The following is a 21,888-nucleotide window of genomic DNA, read 5'->3' on the forward strand; positions in this document are numbered from 1 at the left end:
AGCTGCAAATCAATATCTAAGAGCTCAAATAGGGCAAGAACCTAAGCTAAACATAAGAGGGGACAATAAGTACTTAGCATCTTGAATAGTGCACTTAATCTTCCTCCAGAGAGGACAACTGTGCTACAAATTGCTATGTTTTTCAAAAGGTTGTCAAGAAAAGTAGGGAAATTTCAAACATGAAACAGGGCTGCAAGACGAAATCCTCAGAAGGCATTCTTGCTCATATTGCTTGTTCCCCATGCTCTACATCATTGGCTTGTGGAGATAGTGACATTTATGTTACAGCATGAGTAAGTATCCTTGCACATTACAGGAGAAAGTGAGGTAAGTAGACTGTGTTGATGGTAAAGTGTACTGTACTTCCACCCTTAAAAAGATTACTGAAACAGGAATTACGCAAGATGAATGGTATGATTTTAATGGCAACCATTGGAAGGTACGCAACACAGAACCTTTCAACATAACCTGTTTTTTTTCCTTCTAAATAAACATTTGTTCCCAGTTTTTCCAGGCTGGTGTTTTTGGTTTTTGTTATAGTACAACTGCGTCTTCACAAGTACATTTTGACATATTTCCAGGTAGCATGTTCATAGCCTTTGTAAATGGGATGCACATTTGGTTCCAGCACAAAACACTTACGTTTTCAGGAGAAAAATGCATGCACCTGTGAAAGAAAAGCCTACTCAAGGCTTGGGCAGGAGAGTGGCCCTGGTTTCTAGTCATGGAGTGCTTCGCAAAACATCCTCAACCTCTAGGCAATATGTTGGTAGCTTGCAGTAAAACTGGAGTGGGGATTATTCAGTTGTACAGCTGCCACCATAATGATTCCAACCCGTGGCAAGAACGAACTACACATTTAAGGTAACAGTAAACATTATCCAAGAGAGTACTGCTTTTTTCTCTACATGGATAAATTTATTGCCTGATCCCAGTGAAAACTGTGATAGAGAAGTGGTCAAGACAGGTACCTATTGATGCTCTGAACAAGCAAGAAATGCAGGTTGTTTCTCTCCCAATCCTCGATGAAACATGGGGTTGATTTGGTACTCTACATATGCTGAGTTCAGAAGCAAGCCTCAGACTTGCATGCTTCCTCCCGGCACCCCCACCACAAAAAGAAGGAAACACTTGGACAATAAGGTCCCTGAATATAAAAATCACTAGATTACTACATGCAGTGAAGGGATCTGGAGGAAGCAGACATGCCAAAAGACCTCTCCCAATCTCACCATATGACGAGTGCAAGATGCAAAACATTTGAACAGACCCAAAGGTGGCACTTTATAACCAAACACTTTTTACACAGCCATCAAACTCAAGACAAAACGCTCTAGTCTTACCTTGAGATGAATATACGTGGCTCACAGAAACTAGATTTGCTGAAAAAGTAGAAAAAGCAAAACTTATTTTCTATGTGTAACATTAAAATGTCTTTCTTCCTCCCCAAGTGGAAACAAACTATAGGTTACCAAAATCAATTTTAAAATTTAATGCTGTCCCATTTTACACACATTCTGTGAGATCAGTCTTGTTTATTTGAAGATGCACGAATTTTAAACACAAATTGCCCATGGGTTTAAAGCTAAAGGCTTCAGGACAATAAACAGGATCAACTGGTTCACAGCAGAACAAAGCTAGTTCCAAATCCTGCTAATGGAATATATTAGCTTGAGTAATAAACACAAATCATATTTAAGATGCCTATTAATCTTAATTTAAATTGCTGTAGCAAACACTGCATGGGTGGGATTCCAAAGGGATGCAAGCATAGCTCTGTGCGTGCAATGGAGCTTCTGTGGAGAACCTTCGCTCCTTCTGTGGTCAATCTTTGAAAAGTGATGAAGTGGTCAGGAGAAACATGCCGTCACTGTATAGCATTGAGCACCACACAATGTCCAATAGCTAGGCAACAGATCCACATATCTTCACCTCCCCCCCCCCACATCCCCCCTTTTTGCCAGAAGCCCAGCCAAGATGGATCTATAAACAATTCAGTAGTGTTCACTGGCTTCTGGCTCTTTTACGCAATCTGTTTAAGCCCATATAAAATTTTATTTCACCTTATTCATTTAAAAAATTTTAAATGGCTCAATTGACAAACAGATTAAGGGGAAATACAAAACAATCATTCACGCAAAAATGGGATTATGTTCAAGAAATACCTACAAAAATATAATAATGACATAACATCTATGGTAGCGTTTGAATGACCCTTATGTAAATTAAACATTATTAAATAAGGAAAAATGGTACGATACGTTGTAAGAAACTATTAGAAAATATATTAAGAGTAAGGTAATAAGTAGAAGTACATTCAATGTTGTAAATGTAAATTACATCGGGAAATGACGGGAAGTCTATTTTGACATAGTTTAGTTTATTGGATTTTACTTTGGTTTATTTTTGTTTAGTTAGAAAGTATAAGAAAAGAGCACTTATAAGCACAAGTTTAAATCCATATTTAACAGTATAATTGTTTAAGGTTGTTGTTGTTATTATAATTATTATTAGTTTTACCTTTTCTTTGTACGTGTATTTAAGATTGTGTATGATATCCTTGGATGTCAATTAATAATAATAATAATAATAAACTTTTAAACGTCCAAATACTTCAAAATGGTTTACAAATGAAGTGTGTTCAAAACCAATCAGGTTTTCATATAAAGTAATAATAACATTTTTTAAAATCCCAATGAGTATTGTTTCAGAGAAAGAACAAATATAAAAGGCAGTACCAATAGTTGTGGGGAAGAACAGGTGACAATCTGTGTATGAGGCATTTCATTAAATACTGGCCTCTGCTTTACCACTTCTAAGACATAGCACCAAGAAAAATAATGCACCGAAGGTACAAAAAACAAGACTGAGAATGACAGAGTGCCTTTTAGTGTGTTTCAAAATTTAAAATAGATTTTTATTTGACAATGGACACACCCAGATAATTAAATATCATCTTCATAAGGCAAAATATGAACTTCATATACCTACACACAGCTGCTTTGCTCCTCCCTTTGTGTGAGTAGAGAAACAAGCCAGAAAGCTTCAGTTAACTAATAGTTTCCTATGATATCTGAATTGTGAATTGCCCTGAGAGCTTCCATACATGCCAGTAAAAGTAAGCTATCTTTAAACCCTGGGTCCAGAGTCAAATCAGTAGCTGTGTGAGTGGAAGCCAGTGCAAAAAGTTCCACTAGCACAACTGGACTTTCCTCCCCTCTCCTCCTTTCCATGCAACCCCTCCAAATCAGTTTGGGAGGGTCTGCAGAACCCCCAGAACAGCAACCCAGGGGGAGGAGAGGGGAGATCATTCTGTTGGACAGGCTGAAATGCTTATGCTGATGAAATCATGGGAAGAGCGTGATGATTAATTCCTCCCATGGCTTCATGGCTTGGCTTTTTTGGAAGCTACTAACCATAGTTTCCTAGCTCTGACATAATGAGAAACAATGGTTAACAGTGGACTCACTCATGTGAAGCAGGGGCAAAGCAGATGTAAGCAGATGTGTGAGGATTGTTCATATGTCAGTTTATTTAGCCATTTGATCAACCAAAAGCAGCCAGAGACGAAAACATGAACTGTTTTGGTATGCGACTTACTTTTGAGGCTTAATTCATCTCTGAGGATGTTTGTGTATTCATCAGTAGAGAGATGAGGAGGCAGACCACCAACAAACAAATGTACCCGCGTAGCTGATATATTGTTTTCTACAATGTAAAATCTTGTTTGATTCATCTGACGTAGTGAAGTCTGTAAAAGGGCAAAGACAGCTGAGAACTCACATTACAAATACAATGCATACAGAGAGAAGGTTAAGATTCCAATAAGCAGAAACTCTTGCCTCCAACTACCAAAAACAGCTACCAGACCACTAAGTCTGCCTGCGTAAGAGAACTTCCCTTTTGTTTGGACTTGTGCAATTGTTCTCATTTTGTGCTACATGTTAGCAAAAGGTTGAGGAGTACTGGTTAAATGCAGGGCAATCAAAATGCCAGAGTTATGAGCAACCTCTCAAATAATTCTAGATTACGTGTCACAAATCTCTGAATTCCATGACCAAAATGCATGACGCAAGTAAACACTCATACTGTAATGTTTAGTACTCTTAGGCAGTGTTTTTCAACCACTGTTCCGCGGCACACTAGTGTGCCACGAGATGTTGCCTGGTGTGCCGTGGGAAAAATTGAAAAATTACTTTATATATAGTCAATATAGGCACAGAGTTAATTTTTTTAACATTTTCTAATGGTGGTGTGCCTCGTGATTTTTTTCATGAAACAAGTGTGCCTTTGCCCAGAAAAGGTTGAAAAACACTGCTCTTAGGTAATTTGGAATACGTCAAGATGAATGTGCAGTGGAAGAAGTTAAGATGATAATGGAATTTGGGGTAGCTAGTGAAGGGAACAAGAGTCTACGAGGCATGAGGGAAAGATAGGAATTTGTGAAGAGTCCTAACCCAATGACCTTGGGAATATGTGTCAACTACTCCCTTTCTGTTTCTGAATATTCTGATAATGCTCAAAAAAGCAGCCAGCCCACAGAGAGGTTTTAACCCTGTGGAAACCTGTTCCTAAAAGGTCCCCAGAACTCCCTGGCTATATCTTTCATCACCACTGTGTGTGTACAGTGGTACCTCCGGTTGCGGACAGGATCCGTTCCGGAGCTCCGGACGGATCCCGCGGTTCCCGCAACCGGAGGTGCCTGTTCTGCACATGCGCGCGCGGGGCGAAACCCGGAAAAATACTTCCAGGTTTGCCGCGTGTGTATCCCGAAGGATACGTAACCGTAGGTGAACGTAAGTAGAGGTACCACGGTACATCTATTTTTATTTTAAGGGTTCTCACCTTCCCATTAAGCAGGCATGTCTAATTCTTCCTGGCCATTTTTGCTGAGGCTGGGGTGAGTTCTCTGAAGAAGCTGGACCCTGAAAAACCCCTTTACCTCCCCTGCCTTCTGACATATTCTGCCCACACATTTTCAATCTTTGCTCAGCCAGCAGAAAATACTTGCTTCAATTTTTTAAAAAAAGAGGTTGGGGGGACATGGGATGGGATGGTACAGAGCAGGTCTCAACATTCTAAAATGGGTAAGCTATAGAAAGACCCACAGAGTTGTTTTTACATGGAAACAAAAAGAATTCAGCTGGGAAATAGATGAACAGGGAATTGAAGTAATGAGCAAGGCATCATGAGCATCAGTGGCTCTCTCCTTGTCCAAAGTATGGAATGAGGAGATTGCTAACGGGAGGTCTTGAGGTACAGCTGCTTTTTGGCTGCTTCAGGAATTGTAGTTACTACAACAGCTGGGATGCCTTTTTCTATGTGATGCCTCACCAGGAGGCAGAATGCACAAATCGGAACTGAAGAGATAAAGGTAAAGGGACCCCTGACCATTAGGTCTAGTCATGTCCGACTCTGGGGATGTGGCGCTCATCTCGCTTTACTGGCAGAGGGAGCTGGCGTACAGCTTCCGGGTCATGTGGCCAGCATGACTAAGCCGCTTCTGGTGCACCAGAGCAGCGCACGGAAATGCCATTTACCTTCCCGCCGGAGTGGTACCTATTTATCTACTTGCACTTTGACGTGCTTTCTAACTGCTAGGTGGGCAGGAGCTGGGACCGAGCAATGGGAGCTCACCCCGTCGCGGGGATTCAAACTGCCAACCTTCTGATCAGCAAGCCCTAGGCTCTGTGGTTTAACCCACAGCTAGATGCATTTTAAAGTGGTGTGTGCAGCTATTAGCAGTGGCTGGCAAGAGCTGACAGCTTTTTGTCTGAATTTCTTCTCGTTGGTTTAAATGTAAAGTCCAGTAATGATGCAAAAATGAGAATAACATTAATTCAATAAAGAAATATGGGAAGGTGGTATTGTAGGCAACTCTCTTTTTTTGTTTACCTTTCTTATGTCTTGGAATCTGTTGAGAATCAATTCGTGATCATCCAGAACCATTCGCTGAACTAAGGGGGAAGAAAAAAATCAATTCATATGTGGTTCCTTTTATAAAAAAATAAATAAAAATGTGCAGCTCATTAGCACACTAAGCACTGCCAATATGGACACTAATTTATCCAGTTAAATTTAACCTTCCAAGTAGAAAGTGAAAACGCCAGAAACGACAATTAAAAAAAACAAAATCCCAAATCTCCAGCCTCTTGAAGCTGAAACGTAACATTCAGGATTCTGATAACAAGTGCAGGCATTAAAACTGCAGTGACATCCTGTAATAATGAGAACTATCTGTGACTTACCTTGCTTAGAGCCCATGAGTACCTCCACCAATTTGAAGTTTTGAAAGCTCTCCAACTGCCAAAAAAAATTCATCAAGATTTCTAGTAAGTTACATTCTTTTAACTTTAAGACTATTAAGGTTTTGTTTTTGTTTTTAGGCAGTATTAAAGATGAAGAAATATGACTAAAGCTGTGCTTTAGACCTCTCTTCTTCCTTTTCTGGCACAGTTCTGTCTCACCTTAAGACATTATCCTGGTTTACCTGTCACATTAAACAACAGTTTTCAAATTAAGCGATGGTTTAATGCAGCGAAACAAAATAGAAAATTCTTTCCAGTAGCACCTTAGAGACCAACTGAGTTTGTTCTTGGTATGAGCTTTTGTGTGCATGGACACTTCTTCAGATACACTGAAACGGAAGTCACCAGACCCTTAAATATAGTGAGGGAGTGGGGAGGGGTATTACTCAGAAGGGTGGTGGGAATGGGTGATCAGCTGATAGGTGTGGAAAACCTGTTGACGCTTAACGGCTGCAATTAGTCTTGCAGGGAAAGGCAAGGGGTGAGATGGCTAAAGATGGCTATGTTATGTATAATGAGATAAGAATCCAATGTCTTTGTTCAAACCAGGTTTCTCCATGGTTTTAAGTTTGGTGATTAGTTGCAATTCAGCCACTTCTCTTTCCAGTCTATTTCTGAAATTTCTTTGTATTAAGACAGCTACTTTGGGATCTTTTATAGAATGTCCTGGGAGATTGAAGTGTTCTCCTACTGGTTTCTCTGTCTTGTGATTCCTGATATCAGATTTATGTCCATTTATCCTTTGGCGTAGGGTTTGGCCTGTTTGTCCAATATAGAGAGCTGAAGGGCACTGTTGGGCACTGTAACTGGTTTAATGCAGGAGTGAGGAACCTCCAGCCCATAGACTTAACTTGGCCCATCAAGTGCCTCTGCATTTGATTGTTTTGGTGAAGCCATGCCTACCTGCCCTGCAAGTGTGGGGCTTGCAAGTTTGAGCTTGGCCAAAGGAGTTGTGCAGGCACTGCACTTTGAAAGGGGCATCTGCAGGTGTCTTCAGAAGCCCTTCTCACCGCGTAGTGCTTTGCAACCATCACCAACCAACTTATGGCAAGGTCTTCAGAAGCACCACTCAAAGCACTACAAAAAAAATTGCATATTGATAAGGGCTCCCAAAGACCCATAGAGGCAATGAAGGTCACTTGATGTCACTGTGACGTCGGGGTGGGTGGCTGCCAGGGGTGAGGGAGAAAACAATTTTGCCTGCCAGCCCAGAAAGGTTCAGCCCTGGGTTTAATGTGAGTGAGCAGCATGTTGGTACACACTGCTCAAAAGATTTCACCTTGCCCCCCCCCCACCTCCACCTCTTTTTTCAGGATGTCAGGGTGAAAACAAAGAAGGGCTGACTTCCATCATGTGGAAAGTAGTGTGGTTTGTCCATTTCCTAAGAAAGAGGTTAGTTATTGGCTTACAATCATGGATTGCTGAAAGACAAACAAACCAAGAGTCCTGGCACACATGTAATTGGAAGCTATCCCCTGTTCCAATTCTTCCCACTCTGAAACACAGCACACATTCATTTAACTATTGTTTAAAGTAAGGTGAGAACTAGAATACGGTACTATAAATCCACACTGTGAAAAGGTGGATAAAAATCACTTCTTTAAAAATAAAAAAGGTATTTACATGTTGGGGGAGAAAACCCTGAAGTTATCTTAAATGATTATGTTAAGTAATTTGGATGTGAGCCTTAGAAGTTCATCTGTAAACTGAATCAATGCCTCTTCCAGTTACTCTGAATTAAAGAAGAACCAATCCAATCCACTCTCAAGTACAAATGCAATGAAAATAAATTCATTAACTAGCAGACCTTGCTTCCATCTATCATTCATGGGCATTTCATTTTTGTTTCCTACTTTCTTTTTGTGAGGGTGGGACAAGGCCATAGCAGAGTGAAACAGAAAAGAGCAATGCTGGAGAGAAAAGAAGATCAAATTCTCCAAACTCCACAGATTGTCAAAGGAAGACCCTATAGGGGATTACTGTACCTCAAAGACATTCCCCCTACAGATAAAAACAAGTGTGTGGAAAACGTACATTGGAACAAATAGATGCAAGGTCCAGTTGTATTAATAATGAAACAACCTCATAAATAATATTGTAGCTGTAAATAAATATGGTTTAGTGAAAAGATTTGCAGCATTTTATTTAAAGAAAAATATGCAGTATCAACAATAAACTTGATTTAAGTCGTATTTGTTTTCCTTGTTGATTTAACACAATCCACCCCACATTGTGTATAGTCTGTAGAGCAACACCAAATTGCAGGGTTCAATTAATTCTGAAGCACAAGCTTCCTCACTCACTGGAGTATTGCCAGAATATTAAAACATTACTCATGTTGGAGAAAAGGTGGGGCTTCTTGCATATAGTTTAATGACCAATAAGCTAACTAACAGGAGAGGGCTTTGCATAAAAGCATTTACTTTGGTCAACTAGCTTTGGTCAGTTCCCCCCCCCCCAAGCTTTTGACTAAAGTAGCATCCCTCACCTGGCTGATTTAGTTATACTATTAACAATAACAATAACAATTTATTCGACCGTCAGTCAGAACACAATCATCCATACAAATTTTAAAAACCTGAGACAACTCAGAGGGGTTTACACTAAAACATACAGTAAAAGTAAATTATACATAAAAACCCATATCGATACCATCGATTTTGACCTTACGCTGTTTAAGGGCCAAAAAAAGAAATTTGGCCACCTCAAAAGTTGTGGTGCCAGTAAAATTATTCAGCAAAAACGAAACCTGACATTCTCCATCTACCAGGCTAAGGTGGCCTAAGAGTGGAGCTATCAGTTTCTGTCTAAGAGCAACATAAAATGGGCAGGTCAGGAGAATGTGTTCGGTTGATTCAACCTTTCCCGAGGCACAGGGACAGACCCTCAGAGCATATGGGACTCCCTTATATCTTCCCAACAGGACCTCTGTTTCCAGGACGTTTAATCTTGCTGCTGTGAGGAGTCTGCGATATTCTACATATTGGATTTCCACCAGGTAAGGGGCTGGTGAATTCCGGAAGATCTGCTCCCCCAAAAACATCCCTGGTTTCACACAAGCAATGTCCTCTTGTCTTGCAATGTCCCTCAGTCTTTGAGAGATCACAGCTTTGGCATGAGAGAATGTCATGGACTCCAGAAAGAGCTGTGACAGTCCGCAAGTCTGCACTTCGTTTAAAATCTCTTTTTCCCACATAGATTGGAAATCATCCCTTAGTATCAGGGGTGCCATGCCTACCGGGTTAAAACAAAGTTTAAGCCATAACCAAAGCTTGGTCTTTAGGGCCACATATCGAAAGGCTTGCCAACCCACTTCTAATCTCATGACTGCACCCGCTACAGACGGGGGAATCCTGAGAATAGCTCTGAGAAATCGAGTTTGGACAGCTTCCAATCTAAGAAAGTCCCTGCGTGTTCCCAAAGATATGCCCGCCAACATAAGAGGGAGAACTTTCATTTGAAAGAGCCTCAAGGCAACTTTCACAGATTGGGCCTGGTTCTTAGCATATAAAGATCTGATCATCATGGCTGCTTTAGAGGCATTAGCAAATATATACTCTTTATGAGCTACAAAGGACCTATTTGATCGGATCACTTGGCCCAAATATTTAAAGCTGTTAACCTGTTCCAGTGTAACACCATTCATCGACCACGAGAGCAATTTTGGTCGAGCAGAGCAAACCATAACCTTAGTCTTAGCATAATTTAGTTGCAGCTCATGTTGTACACAGTATTCATGAAGTGCTACTAACATTCTCCTCAACCCAATCGGGGATCTAGCCAAAAGTGCGGCATCGTCTGCGTACAGGAGGACATTTAGAGGCCGGCCAGCTAATTTGGGAGGATGGTAAGCATTGTTGGCCATATGGGCCACCAATGAATTAAGATACATTGTCTGTTTTTAAGCTGAATTTAAATAAAACATTATTTTATTATATCTGAACCTGTTTCAGTATTTTATCCTTTGTGCGTTTCCAAGTACTGTAAATTTCTCTTGATTTTATTGTTTTATCTTTTTGCAAACTGCTTTGAGGTGTTGTTGTTTTTACAATCAAGCGGTGTATAAATATTATGAAATAAATAAATAAAATAACATGAATGTTGTTCTTCACTCTGCAACTGTGTGAATGAAGAACAGGTTATAAATGTTTTAAATAAATACTTGAAACTGTCTAGTCGCTGCTCAATGGAACTCCCTTGCAATTTTTACTATGCTGTTTGTTTAATCTATCTGTGGTACTCTTGTTTGAATCATACAGTTAAATACAAGTCAAAGCAGAGGGGAAACTGAAACAATCCATTTGATATTGCTTACCTGGTATCCAAGTAACGGGAGAACTTCTTTAATCACCATCTGGGTAGTGCTTTCTTTATTTACTCGTATTGAGACACAGGCCATTCCAATCCTAGAGACGGGAAATAATTTACAGAAGGTGGGTTGGGTCAAAGGAACATCAGCAGGGAAATACTGCTTTGCCAACATGCTTAACAGCCACAAAGATAGGATTATTCATTATGCTGAATGACCATGACGCTTCTGTCCATAAAACCAATCAAATAAATGTTGCTGTAAGTTCATTCTGAAGTTTAGAGATTCAAATTTCCAAGTTATATTAATACTTTTTGATGTGCAGACAAACCTTACAGAGATTTTTTTTTCTTAAAAAAAAAGAAGACTACCACCTCACAGAGCCTACATTCTGTATAGGAGGAAAGTGATAGTTGTATGGCTGTGCTTTAATCATTCTAGAAGCTACTTTGATTTATAAAGAGAGGGGGTTCAATAAATCAAAAACCAATAACCTCTCATTTTCTCAACACAGATTTATTTAAATGCATTATACACGACACTCTTCTTATTTATGACACTGTTCCATAAATATGGAATTTAGTAAAGGAAGTATCACTTACTTCAGCCAGCCAGGGTAAATTTTTACAACTTCATTATCTCTCGGTTTGGCTCTAATGATCCAAGCTTCAGGAACGGCTTCTCGGAATACAGACCCTGGCTGGGTCTCTTCTGTGGTATCATTCCTATTGATGATGTCGTCACAAAACAAGGCCTGTTGAGTGAATGTCTGAAGCTCATAATCTTGTGGGTCATCGTTGATGTAATATGACCTCAGTGCAGCCTCCTACAACACCACAAAACACACAAACACACAGTAAGTAGTTGAGCATTTTGAGATGGTATGAATATTCTTGAATGGAAAGAAGCAGCAACCATCATGTACATGAAAACACAACCTATTAGAGCCCTGGTCAGCAATTATATTTTCTTGTGGAACATTTTTTGGCAAGAGTAAGGAGTGGCAGACTCCTTCAACCCACTTCCTAAAGTGGCCAGCTGAAGAATTGTCCCCCTAATATGTCATTTTATTATTTATAGTCACAGCTTCCCTTTCACCATATAGTCCCGGGATTTTAAAAATATTACCATTAAAGTAAGTACCTTTAAAATAATGAAATAAAAACCACAAAAAGCAGAACAGCAGTGCATAGCAATACAAAGGGAGGCAAGATAGCTACCATACCCAATTCAAGACCTGGGTAATGACGTACCTCTTGACCAACTGTCAATTGTCAGATAGCATACACTGCTGGCACAAGACACACCTTAGAGGGAAAGTCATTCCACAACCTGGGGGCCATCACAGAGAAGGCTCTCTCATGCACCACCACTCCTTGAGCCACAAAGGATGGTGGCACTATCAAAAGGGTCCCGACGACTGACTTTAGCAGTTGGGCAGGTCAATGTAGAAGGAGGTGCTTCTTTGGCTATTTGAGGTCTAAGTTATTTGGAGTTCTACATGTCAGTGTTAACTCCTTATATTGAGCTTGGTAGCAAATGGTAACCAGTGCAGGCCTTTCAAGACAGGCCTAGTATGAGAGGGAACATGTGACCTTATGGCAATATTGCTTACCACATGTCACTTTTTCTAATCTGCTTTATTTCCACGTTAGCAACTGGGTAGCTGATGGAACTCCACAGTGGGAAGGATTTGGTTTGGGAGCAGTTGCTGACCCCCAAACATGGGGGTGGGAATCAAAAGTCACAATAGTAAGTAGTACTATTATGCATAAGATAGTAGGTTTGAAAGAGGTACTAAAAGATAGTATATGTACCCCAGAAAGAAGAAGCTCTAACTATTGTTAGCCAAAGAGAAAGGGTAGAGGCTCACAGAAGAAAAGATGTGATTCTGCACAGGTTCGTATTAACAAGGTAAAAAAGGGGGGGAAGGACCCCTGGACAGTTAAATCCAGTCAAAGGCACTCATTTCGCTTTTGAGGCCGAGGGACCCGGTGTTCCACAGACAGCTTTCTGAGTCATGTGCCCAGCATGACTAACTAAACCACTTTTGGAGCAACGGAACACTGTAACGGAAGCCAGAGCACATGCAAACGCTGTTTACCTTCCCGCCACATCTACTTGTGCTGGTACGCTTTCAAATTGCTAGGTTGGCAGAAGCTGGGACAGAAGTAACAGGAGCTCACCCCATCACACGGATTCGAACTGCTGACCTTCCGATCGGCAAGCCAAAGAGGCTCAGTGGTTTAGACCACAGACCCACTGTTTCAGATGCCACTTGAACTACAAATACCTAAGTATTTAACGTTATGATGAACTGCTTATTATTTTGAAAGAAAATATTTAATAATAAAGCTAAGATGAAGTGATCAGCTTCATATATAAACACAGTTAACATTTTTCAGTTTTTCTATTTGAGAATCCATACAATTTTAGAGGCAGTGAAAGATAGGCGTGCTTGGTGTGCTCCGGTCCATGGGGTCATGAAGAGTTGGACACGACTGAACGACAACAACAACAACAACAACAACAACAACAATTTTAGAATGCACGCAACAGGCACTCTTACCACAACTTCTTCATTTTTTGTAATCCTTGGGACGGTAATAAGCCGAAACTGATTGCGTTTTACTGCATCGTTCCCGTCGTATATTTTCAAGATCTGTTTACCTAAAAGGAAAATGGTACTTTAGCATTTAATACAAAGTAGTTTACTGCATCCAGACCACTGAGACAATTTGCAGGGAGTTTTAACTTTCAGCTGCATTGGAAACCTATTGTATTTACATTGCTTACATCAGTGCAACAAAATTTCCCAGCTTCCACATGAACCTTGTTTTATTTATCTGAAAGAGGAATGATGTCTTTAAGGTGAAGTTTGCACCTTTTTCTCCTTCTGTCACACACAAACACCCCCTTAGCATTAGCAGCTTACTCTTGGATCTAGGGCTGCCAACTTTTGATTTCAAAGGTAGTGGCCTCCTGGATGGGGCCATGGTAGTATTTGAAGTTAACGATATTACCATACACCAGCAATGGTTACATTACAGACTATGGCTTTAGTGGTTTGAACATCACCGAACTGGCTTATTGGCAACTTTCATCAGAAATAACAGTTTACAACATGGGTAGGCAAACTAAGGCCCGGGGGCCGAATCCGGCCCAACCGCCTTCTAAATCCAGCCCGCGGACGGTCCGGGAATCAGCGCATTTTTACATGAGTAGAATGTGCGCTTTTATTTAAAATGCATCTCTGGGTTATTTGTGGGACATAGGAATTCATTCATCCCTCCCCCCAAAAAATATAGTCCTGCCCCCCACAAGGTCTGAGGAACAGTGGACCGGCCCCCTGCTGAAAAAGTTTGCTGACCCTTGGTTTACAATCTTCAAAGTAAATACTAGAGGATTGAAAGTCCATAGCACTAACAAATAAAGAAAAAACAGTCCCCCAAAAGCTGGGTGTGTATAATTAATGTAGCCTACAAAGAGAAAAAGCCATGGCTGCACCCAAATTGACTATATGGAGCTCATGTTTTGCAAAATGGACCAAGTAGGAATATTCCGGTACTGGAGAAGTAAAAGCACTAACAGGAAGAAAACATTCTAGTTCCAGTGTTTTTTGGATTCTACCCAGAGTCTTTATTTTTATGAAGGTTTAAATTAAGCACAGCTCTTCAAACATTTCAAAAAGATATCAAGCGCTTAAAGACCCTGAACATGAAGGAATTATGAAGTTAACTACGAAGGAAGTCATTGTATTCACCTACAAATCTACATTCATTTCAGCAAACGAACCTTTTATATATGGAGTTCTAAATTATTACCGTTTATTGTTAAATCGCTTCAAGGTGTCTCAAAAGAAGCGGTTCACAAAAGAGATGAAATAAAAATTAAATAAATAATGTGCCAGATAAGATGAAAAAACAGGTGGCAGAATGCATCCCTAATTATATGACATATTTCTATGGATTTTTATTGCGAGCTATTTTGGGGGGTCATCCTGGCCGAAAAATAGTATGTATTAAAAAACACAAGCTAACAAAATAATAAACCACTCTTTCGATCATTTCCAGGAGAAAGGGCAAAACGAATTATATTACTGAGTTATTATTTATTAAAAATAAAGTTTATCCTGTCTTTCTGTTAAAGGAAATGCACAAGAAGGCTTACAAACTAGCACTGTACATATGTGTTCTCAGTTATGACAGTAGGAGATGACTAAGTGGATTTGCAAGCAGCGGCTTATGCCTTGTTGCATTTTACTGCCAACTCCTTGAAAATTGGACTGTACAGTACCATGTTTTGTACACCAACAAAAGGCATCATATGCTCCTAGCACAAATCTTGCTGCAAACAGATACTCTCTGCTTAGTAACAAATGCTACTTACTTGAGTCTGTGGAAACCTGGGACTCTTTTAGTGATAATTGTGTTGAACTGTCAACATCGTCGTCGTCATCTGTGAAAAGAAAAGTCTCCTTTAAAGGTTTTCCTTGAAAAACAAGGTGTTCATCCTTTACAATAAAGTGTTGCGATGAAAACAATACTATCAGATTTTCCTATTATAGTACTCACATTACTGAAACAGATAGACATGTGAGCATGCCCATGCCCGTGATAAATAAATATACATTCTCTACAGCCGTATACTGGAAAGCCGCATGGAATTCTTGTTTTTATGAAGATGACATATGAACTTTTATGAGCCCTGGAAAACCAGGGTTCAAATTCCCACTCAGTCATGAAGCTCACTTGGTGATCGAGGGCAAGCCAAAGTCTTTTAGCCTGACCTACCTCACATGTTTGTTGTGAGGATAAAAGGAGTGTCTCCACCCCCACCATTCAGCCCAGTCACTGAGGTCCAGCTCCAAGGGCCTTCTGGCAGTTCCCTCTCTGCAAGAAGCAAGGTTACAAGGAACCAGGCAGCGGGCCTTCTTGGTAGTCACGCTCACCCTGGGAAATGTCCTCCCATCAGATGTCAAGAAAATAAGCAACTATCTGACTTTTAGAAGACACCTGAAGGCAGCCCTGTTTAGGGAAGTTTTAATGTTTGATGTTTTATTGCATTATTATTATTATTATTATTATTATTATTCTGTTGGGAGCCGCCCAGAGTGGCTGGGGAAACCCAGCCAAACGGATGGGGTATAAATAAATTTATTATTATTATTATTATTATTATTATTATTATTAGGTGAGAGCCATGTTCGCCACCTTTAGCTCCTTAGAGGAAAGGTGGGAAATGAAGTGTGTGTGTGCTTAGCTTGTCTCCATTTAAAGAATTAAAATCACCCTCACTTTTTTCTGTGAAAATGTAATGTTTGTAAGATAACTGCAGTTATCACTTACCTAATGCGAGTCAGAAAAAGATCTAACCTGCAAATGCTTTTCTTAACAGACAAAAGTAGAGGATAAGCCATCCCATAATGCCAATGGTAAAGGTAAAGGTACCTCTGACCGTTAGGTCCAGTCGCGGACGACTCTGGGGTTGCGCACTCATCTCACTCTATAGGCCCAGGGAGCCGGCGTTTGTCTGCAGACAGCTTCTGAGTCATGACTAAGCCACTTCAGGTGAACCAGAGCAAACCAGAGCAGCGCACAGAAATGCTGTTTACCTTCCCACCAGAGCGGTACCTATTTATCTGCTTGCACTTGATGTGCTTTCGAACTGCGAGGTGGGCAGGAGCTGGGACCGAACAACGGGAGCTCACCCCATCACAGGGATTCGAACTGCTGACCTTCCAATTGGCAAGCCCTAGGCTTTGCGTTTTAGACCACAGCACCACCCGCATCCCAATATCAATGGTAATCTATTGCAAATATATTTTATTACTTTCTTCGGCTTGGATTCTGGTTTTGCTATCATGGGTAGAAGGATCCTCTGTTCCATTCTCTGGACTGGCATCAGAATGAATCAACTCAATTTCCCTGTCCCCCACCCCCACCCCACCCACCGCCACAAAGTACTGCATTTCTATTATTGATACTTCCAGGTTTGTTGAACTGCTGCATATTGAGTATTCAACAAGAAGAAAGTTAAATAAGTGCAAAATGTAATTCCCCATTCATAGCAAATAAACTGAAGGACAACTAGAGCATTACTTCAAAATATGACTCTCCAAACTGAAGGTCAAAGAAAAAGAGTGACATAGAATGACAATGGAATAAAGTCATCTTTCATAGCTGAGGATAGTAACATTTGAAGCATTATCTAGCATGAAGTCTTAGAAGAGCCACAATTCGAGGTTTGTAAATTATTCCTTAAGGCAAAAAATAGAAGTAATAAAAATAACTTGCACAAGACACAAGGAAGAAGTGCTTTATCGATGAGAGGACTTCTTCAGTATTTCTTTCTCAAATTCTGATAAGGAAGTTTTTAGCTAAAGGGGAAAGCTATTTGTGGGAGTCTAAAAACAAGTCAAATTGCCATCCTGAATGGATGGAGAAGACCTATTGCCTAATTTCTGTAAATCAAGTGATGCAAGCCATACTTGGTCAGAAGTCTTGACAGATCAGCCATGGCAAATTTATTACATACAGATTCTGCTTGCAGCTTAGAGATATTCCTCTTGGTTAAAAAGGATGTTTATCACTTAACTATGAAATGCAAAGCCAATCTTCCACTAGTTTCCTGGCCTGTCCATCAAAAGATTTTCCATTACTGCACTTTCCCAGAGGTGCCAACTTGAATAAAATACTGGGGGTGGGCAGGTAAGCCCCACCCCCCACATAACTGATCACATGACATGGCACGCGCACACACACACACACACACCATTTGAATGGCAATGCCCATCAACCTTGGGCGCCCTGGCCCCCTCAAATATTTTATTGGGGGGGTCAAAGGGACCTCAGCCCCTAGGAGTTGACTCCTATGCTCTTTCCTAAGGGCCTCTTCACACATTAGTTTAAGGCATATTCCAAAAAGAGGATCTGAAAACAGGTCTTTGAAGACACATGCATTGTACTGGCATACTTATCAGAGTCAGGGAGGGTTCTGGCTCCCTGATAAATATACACCTGGCAGCCAACCTGATCTTGCTGCTGTGCAATGGATACAACAGCTCTTACGTACACCAAAAGCAAAGGCAGTGACTGTAAGCTATGCATCATGCTAGGTTGATCTGAAAAGAATGGCAGATTACTCCTTTCCCAACATAATCTCTTTACAACACAGCTATCTTACTTCAACATCTACTAATTTCCTAAGAGACACACTGTCATAGCCATTCCAATACAGTTTATGGCCACAGACAACTGCCCTACATGTCCTGAGAGGTGTGTCTCAAAATCTATGGCAGTCCAGGCTTGCACCCTTGGTATTATACAGAGTTTTCCAGCCACAAGATGTTTCATTAGTGCCTCTCAAAAAAATATTGCAGTCCAAAGCAGTTGCTTATGTTGCTTGTTCTGTCAAGCCATGCCTGAGCACGGAAAATCTGAGGGCATGATAAAACATGACACAAGAGAACAGACACACAAACAAGTTTAAAAGAATATGCCGACAGAAAGCAAAGGGTAATCTGTAGCATCACAGCTACAACAGCCTACGTGATTATAGACACATGATGCAATGTCCACTAACAGAGGGAGATTTTACATGCACTGACTTGATCCAGAAGCCACTTTTCAAAAATTTCCAGAAAATACCATTAGCATTTCTGGTGAAGAACGATTGCTACAGGCAACAACCAATTTACGCGCATCCAATTGATGGGCAATCGTGCACACATGCATGATGCCAACTCTGGAAATGACCCAAAAATGTCACCCAAAAGGCACAACAGGGTGGAGCAGGACAGAACGCTTTATGCGGGCCTGAACGTAACCCTCGAGCAAAACGAGGACTTCCTGTACATAACAGCTTTAGGTGTATTCCTGTAACCACCAGCAAAGCAGAACTCAACCATTCCAGCAAATTCAATACAGTACTTCAAGCAATTTCTACTCCTCACAGGTAGACATTTTTGAAAGACAGACAAATGGGTCTTTTTGTTTTTTTATAAAGGGAGTCATTTTCTACATGAGTGTACAGTGTTAAATATGCATAGTGTATTTATTCATATTTAATATGTGCAAAGGTCCTATAACTTCCCCACCTTGTTTACATATCTAACTGAAACAGGTTTATTCGCTTTTCAAGCTACGTAATGCAACCTAATGAATTAGCACAAACAATAAGCTATTTTTGTTTGGTGGGAAAGGTCTGACCAAGTTGCTTTTGTTAGCTTTAAAATTATCCAGAAAACAATAAATATTTATTAAAAGATTTGAAAGGTAGCTTCGTACATAAGCAAACAGGTTTGAAAAGAAAAGCAGTGCATTTGCAAACTAAAAATTCCAAGCTAACATTTTTAGCAAGGGGGACACATGGTTGGCTTTGACACAAGCCACCCAATTGATTGTTTGGTCAATTTGTGCCTTAGAGAATTTTTTTGTAAAATACAAACACACAAGAGATTAGCACTTGGAAGCCAGTGATAAAAAATGCAAGCTCCTTCCTCCCATCACTGTTCTCAAGGGAAACGTCAGCACTGACCTTAACCGCAGCTAATGTGAACCAGGGATCTTAAAAACCAAACAGTAACATTAACAGCGTAATCCTAAAAAAGGTTTCCTCAGAAGTCTCATCGAGGTCAATGAGACTTACTGCCTAGTAGCTGTATTCAGAATTGTAGCCTAAATCATATTTAGGAAGAAGGCAGCACTTCACAGACCCTAAGCTAAGACTCGTCAGACACCCTGCAAATCAGGGTTGAAACCATTAGTTACGCTAAAAGACATTTGCCCATCTTTCATGTTTGCTTAAAATAAATCTTTGCAAGCATCTGAGCAAGTTTATTCATGACCACTGACATTCACGTTTAATGAAAACCTGACGAATTACCTTTTCCAAAGGCTCTGTAGCCTACCTATCTCCAGGACACGTGAAGTGTTGCAAGATTTAAAATGTGCTTTACTAAAGCAGCACATTTATAATGGATTGTAAAGTACCTAGCATGCAGGATATGCAAGGCAACAGAAGAATTTAAGAACATCAGAATCAACTTGTTGGACTGACTAAGGTTCATCCAGTAGTTTCAAATAGCAGCCAGGCATATGAAGACGAAGGCCAAATCCTGCTCAACACTGAAGATGGAGGTTCCATTTAGCTATTATGGCTTATTAAGCACTGCCGATTATAGTTACAGTCCTAGCCTTGTGGGGAAATAGGGAAATATGAATATATTCTTGAGAACCTGAGGGGAAAAAATATATGTAGGATGTACTCTAGGGGGCAGTAAAATATTATGTTAGAAACCGAACGAAGTATTTTCAGTACAGCCAAGGCAAAGGAAACGCATTTAAACATGCTGTCTATTTACTGCCTCAGCTCAGCATAGAATTAGTTTGCTGTTTTTCTTGAAGGTTTGCCATCATTCTTAAGTTGTTGTTTTTCTAGTACAGTATCAGAACATTTACCTGTACCTGGGTAAGCACAAAGACAAAAAGATGAAGAAAATGTAAGCACTAAAATATGCTCCTTCCTTGTGCTCCATTGTCATGGATTTGTTGTATATGAAAGCAAGCAAACCTTCCCCACACACTGCAAAAGGAACCAATCCCTACAAGTTTAGCCATGAATCAAAAGTGATTTACTCTGTACAAGAAAAGTGAGGAACCTTTCTGACTCCATGGACCATTAAGTCTTTATCAAGAATGGCCTAGAGGGCCAAATCTGACAGATGGGTGCAGCCAAGGTGAAACATGCTTTGAAGTCCCAAAGCCAGGACTTTAAAGCACTATGTCAGGGGTCAGCAAACTTTTTCAGCTGTGGGCCAGTCCACCGTCCCTCTGACCATGTGGTGGACCAGACTATATTTTTGGGGGGGAAATGAATGAATTCCTATGCCCCACAAATAACCCAGAGATGCATTTTAAATAAAAGCACACATTCTACTCATGTAAAAACACACTGATTCCCGGACCGTCCACAGGCCAGATTGAGAAGGTGATTGGGCCGGATCCAGCCCCCAGGCCTTAGGTTGCCTACCCCTGCACTATGTACAGTAATTTGTTGCTAAAATGGAAGTTCAGCTGATGTGTGGGGGGTTAAACTTAGCTGCTTTGGCTGTGCACCTTTGTTCCCCCGCAGGGAACAGGAGAGCACAGCTACAGCAGGATTTGGCCTAGTCCTCCCACTCATCAGACGACATTATGAGTGATGCCAGCTGATGGGTAGGTAGGGCATGACTTGTGGGGAATGATGTCATGAGCCAACTTGGACTCCCTGGCAGGTCAATACTGGCCCACAGGCTGACAGTTCCCAACCCGATTGTAAAATACGCACCTTGCTTAAAGATATTGACCCCCTACTTATTTTCTACAGCAAATACATTTTCAAAATGTGAAAAAGTGTTGATATTTTAAACCAGGCACACTCCTACTTTAAGCTAAGAAAAATCTTGAATAAAGGTAATTTGATTGGGGGACGGGGATGTAAAGAAACTAACAAGCATGCTTTTTTTAAAAAAAAAAAAGAAGCAGCAAGAGATTTCTAGTTTAGCAAATAGCAGCCTAAAATGGTTAATTCTTAACAAGTATGTCTAAGACTTCTTAAAGCACAATGCATGCCTGCTCAGAAGAAAGCCCTGTTGTGTTCAATTAAATGTATTCCCAGGTAAGTGTTGATAGGGTGGCAGCCTACGTAAGCAACTGGACAGCACATGGTATTCAACCCAAATCTGACTCACAAAGACTTTAACTCTCAGAAACGCTTTCCTGCCCAGAATAACCACCTGCAGGCAGATTGCCAGAACTACACAGGATAGGAAAGCATATGGTGGACTGAATGAGGCTTAGGGGCTTGTTTCCTACCCCTGTTCTCAGAAGTTCCTCCTTTTAACAAGGATACCCCTTTGACAATTGTGCATTTTGGCTTTTAATAAAAATAAAAAGTAACCACTAAATTGTTAAATAAACCAATGGATTAATATTACGCAGTCAAAACTTTACCTGCTTCCGCCTGTAAGCTTTCCGATATCCGAAAACAGTGCATTTTACTGAAGTTGCGAGAACATAAGTGCACACAGTTTGGAGGAAGAATCATGTTTCTTAGTCTTCCAAATGTACATTCTGGAGGTACAATCACATAGCAAGCAGCATGAGCCTATGGAAAACACAGCATCAGGTTCTTGTAAAGTCATGTCTAATTTCTATTTCAGAGCTACAAATTTTGAGCCTAGACAACTGTTGACCACCCAATTTAAATTAATCTATACCCATAGTTCGT

At 40.5% G+C, this 21,888-nt stretch overlaps 1 protein-coding gene across 1 annotated transcript in view; it reads right to left on the reverse strand.

The window, feature by feature from the left end:
* Positions 1-21,888, reverse strand: part of DGKQ (diacylglycerol kinase theta) — a 61,548-nt gene that overhangs the window by 16,264 nt on the left and 23,396 nt on the right. The window contains exons 6-14 of the mRNA XM_033174020.1: positions 21,612-21,765; positions 15,007-15,075; positions 13,187-13,287; positions 11,220-11,443; positions 10,624-10,714; positions 6,249-6,303; positions 5,896-5,957; positions 3,601-3,751; positions 1,344-1,382 (exon numbers count right to left, since the gene is read on the reverse strand). Coding sequence (XP_033029911.1) covers positions 1,344-1,382; positions 3,601-3,751; positions 5,896-5,957; positions 6,249-6,303; positions 10,624-10,714; positions 11,220-11,443; positions 13,187-13,287; positions 15,007-15,075; positions 21,612-21,765 — 946 coding nt within the window. The remainder of the gene's footprint in view (positions 1-1,343; positions 1,383-3,600; positions 3,752-5,895; positions 5,958-6,248; positions 6,304-10,623; positions 10,715-11,219; positions 11,444-13,186; positions 13,288-15,006; positions 15,076-21,611; positions 21,766-21,888) is intronic.

The sequence above is a fragment of the Lacerta agilis genome, chromosome 16 (assembly GCF_009819535.1).
Source record: "Lacerta agilis isolate rLacAgi1 chromosome 16, rLacAgi1.pri, whole genome shotgun sequence".
Classification (NCBI taxonomy): Eukaryota; Metazoa; Chordata; class Lepidosauria; order Squamata; family Lacertidae; genus Lacerta; species Lacerta agilis.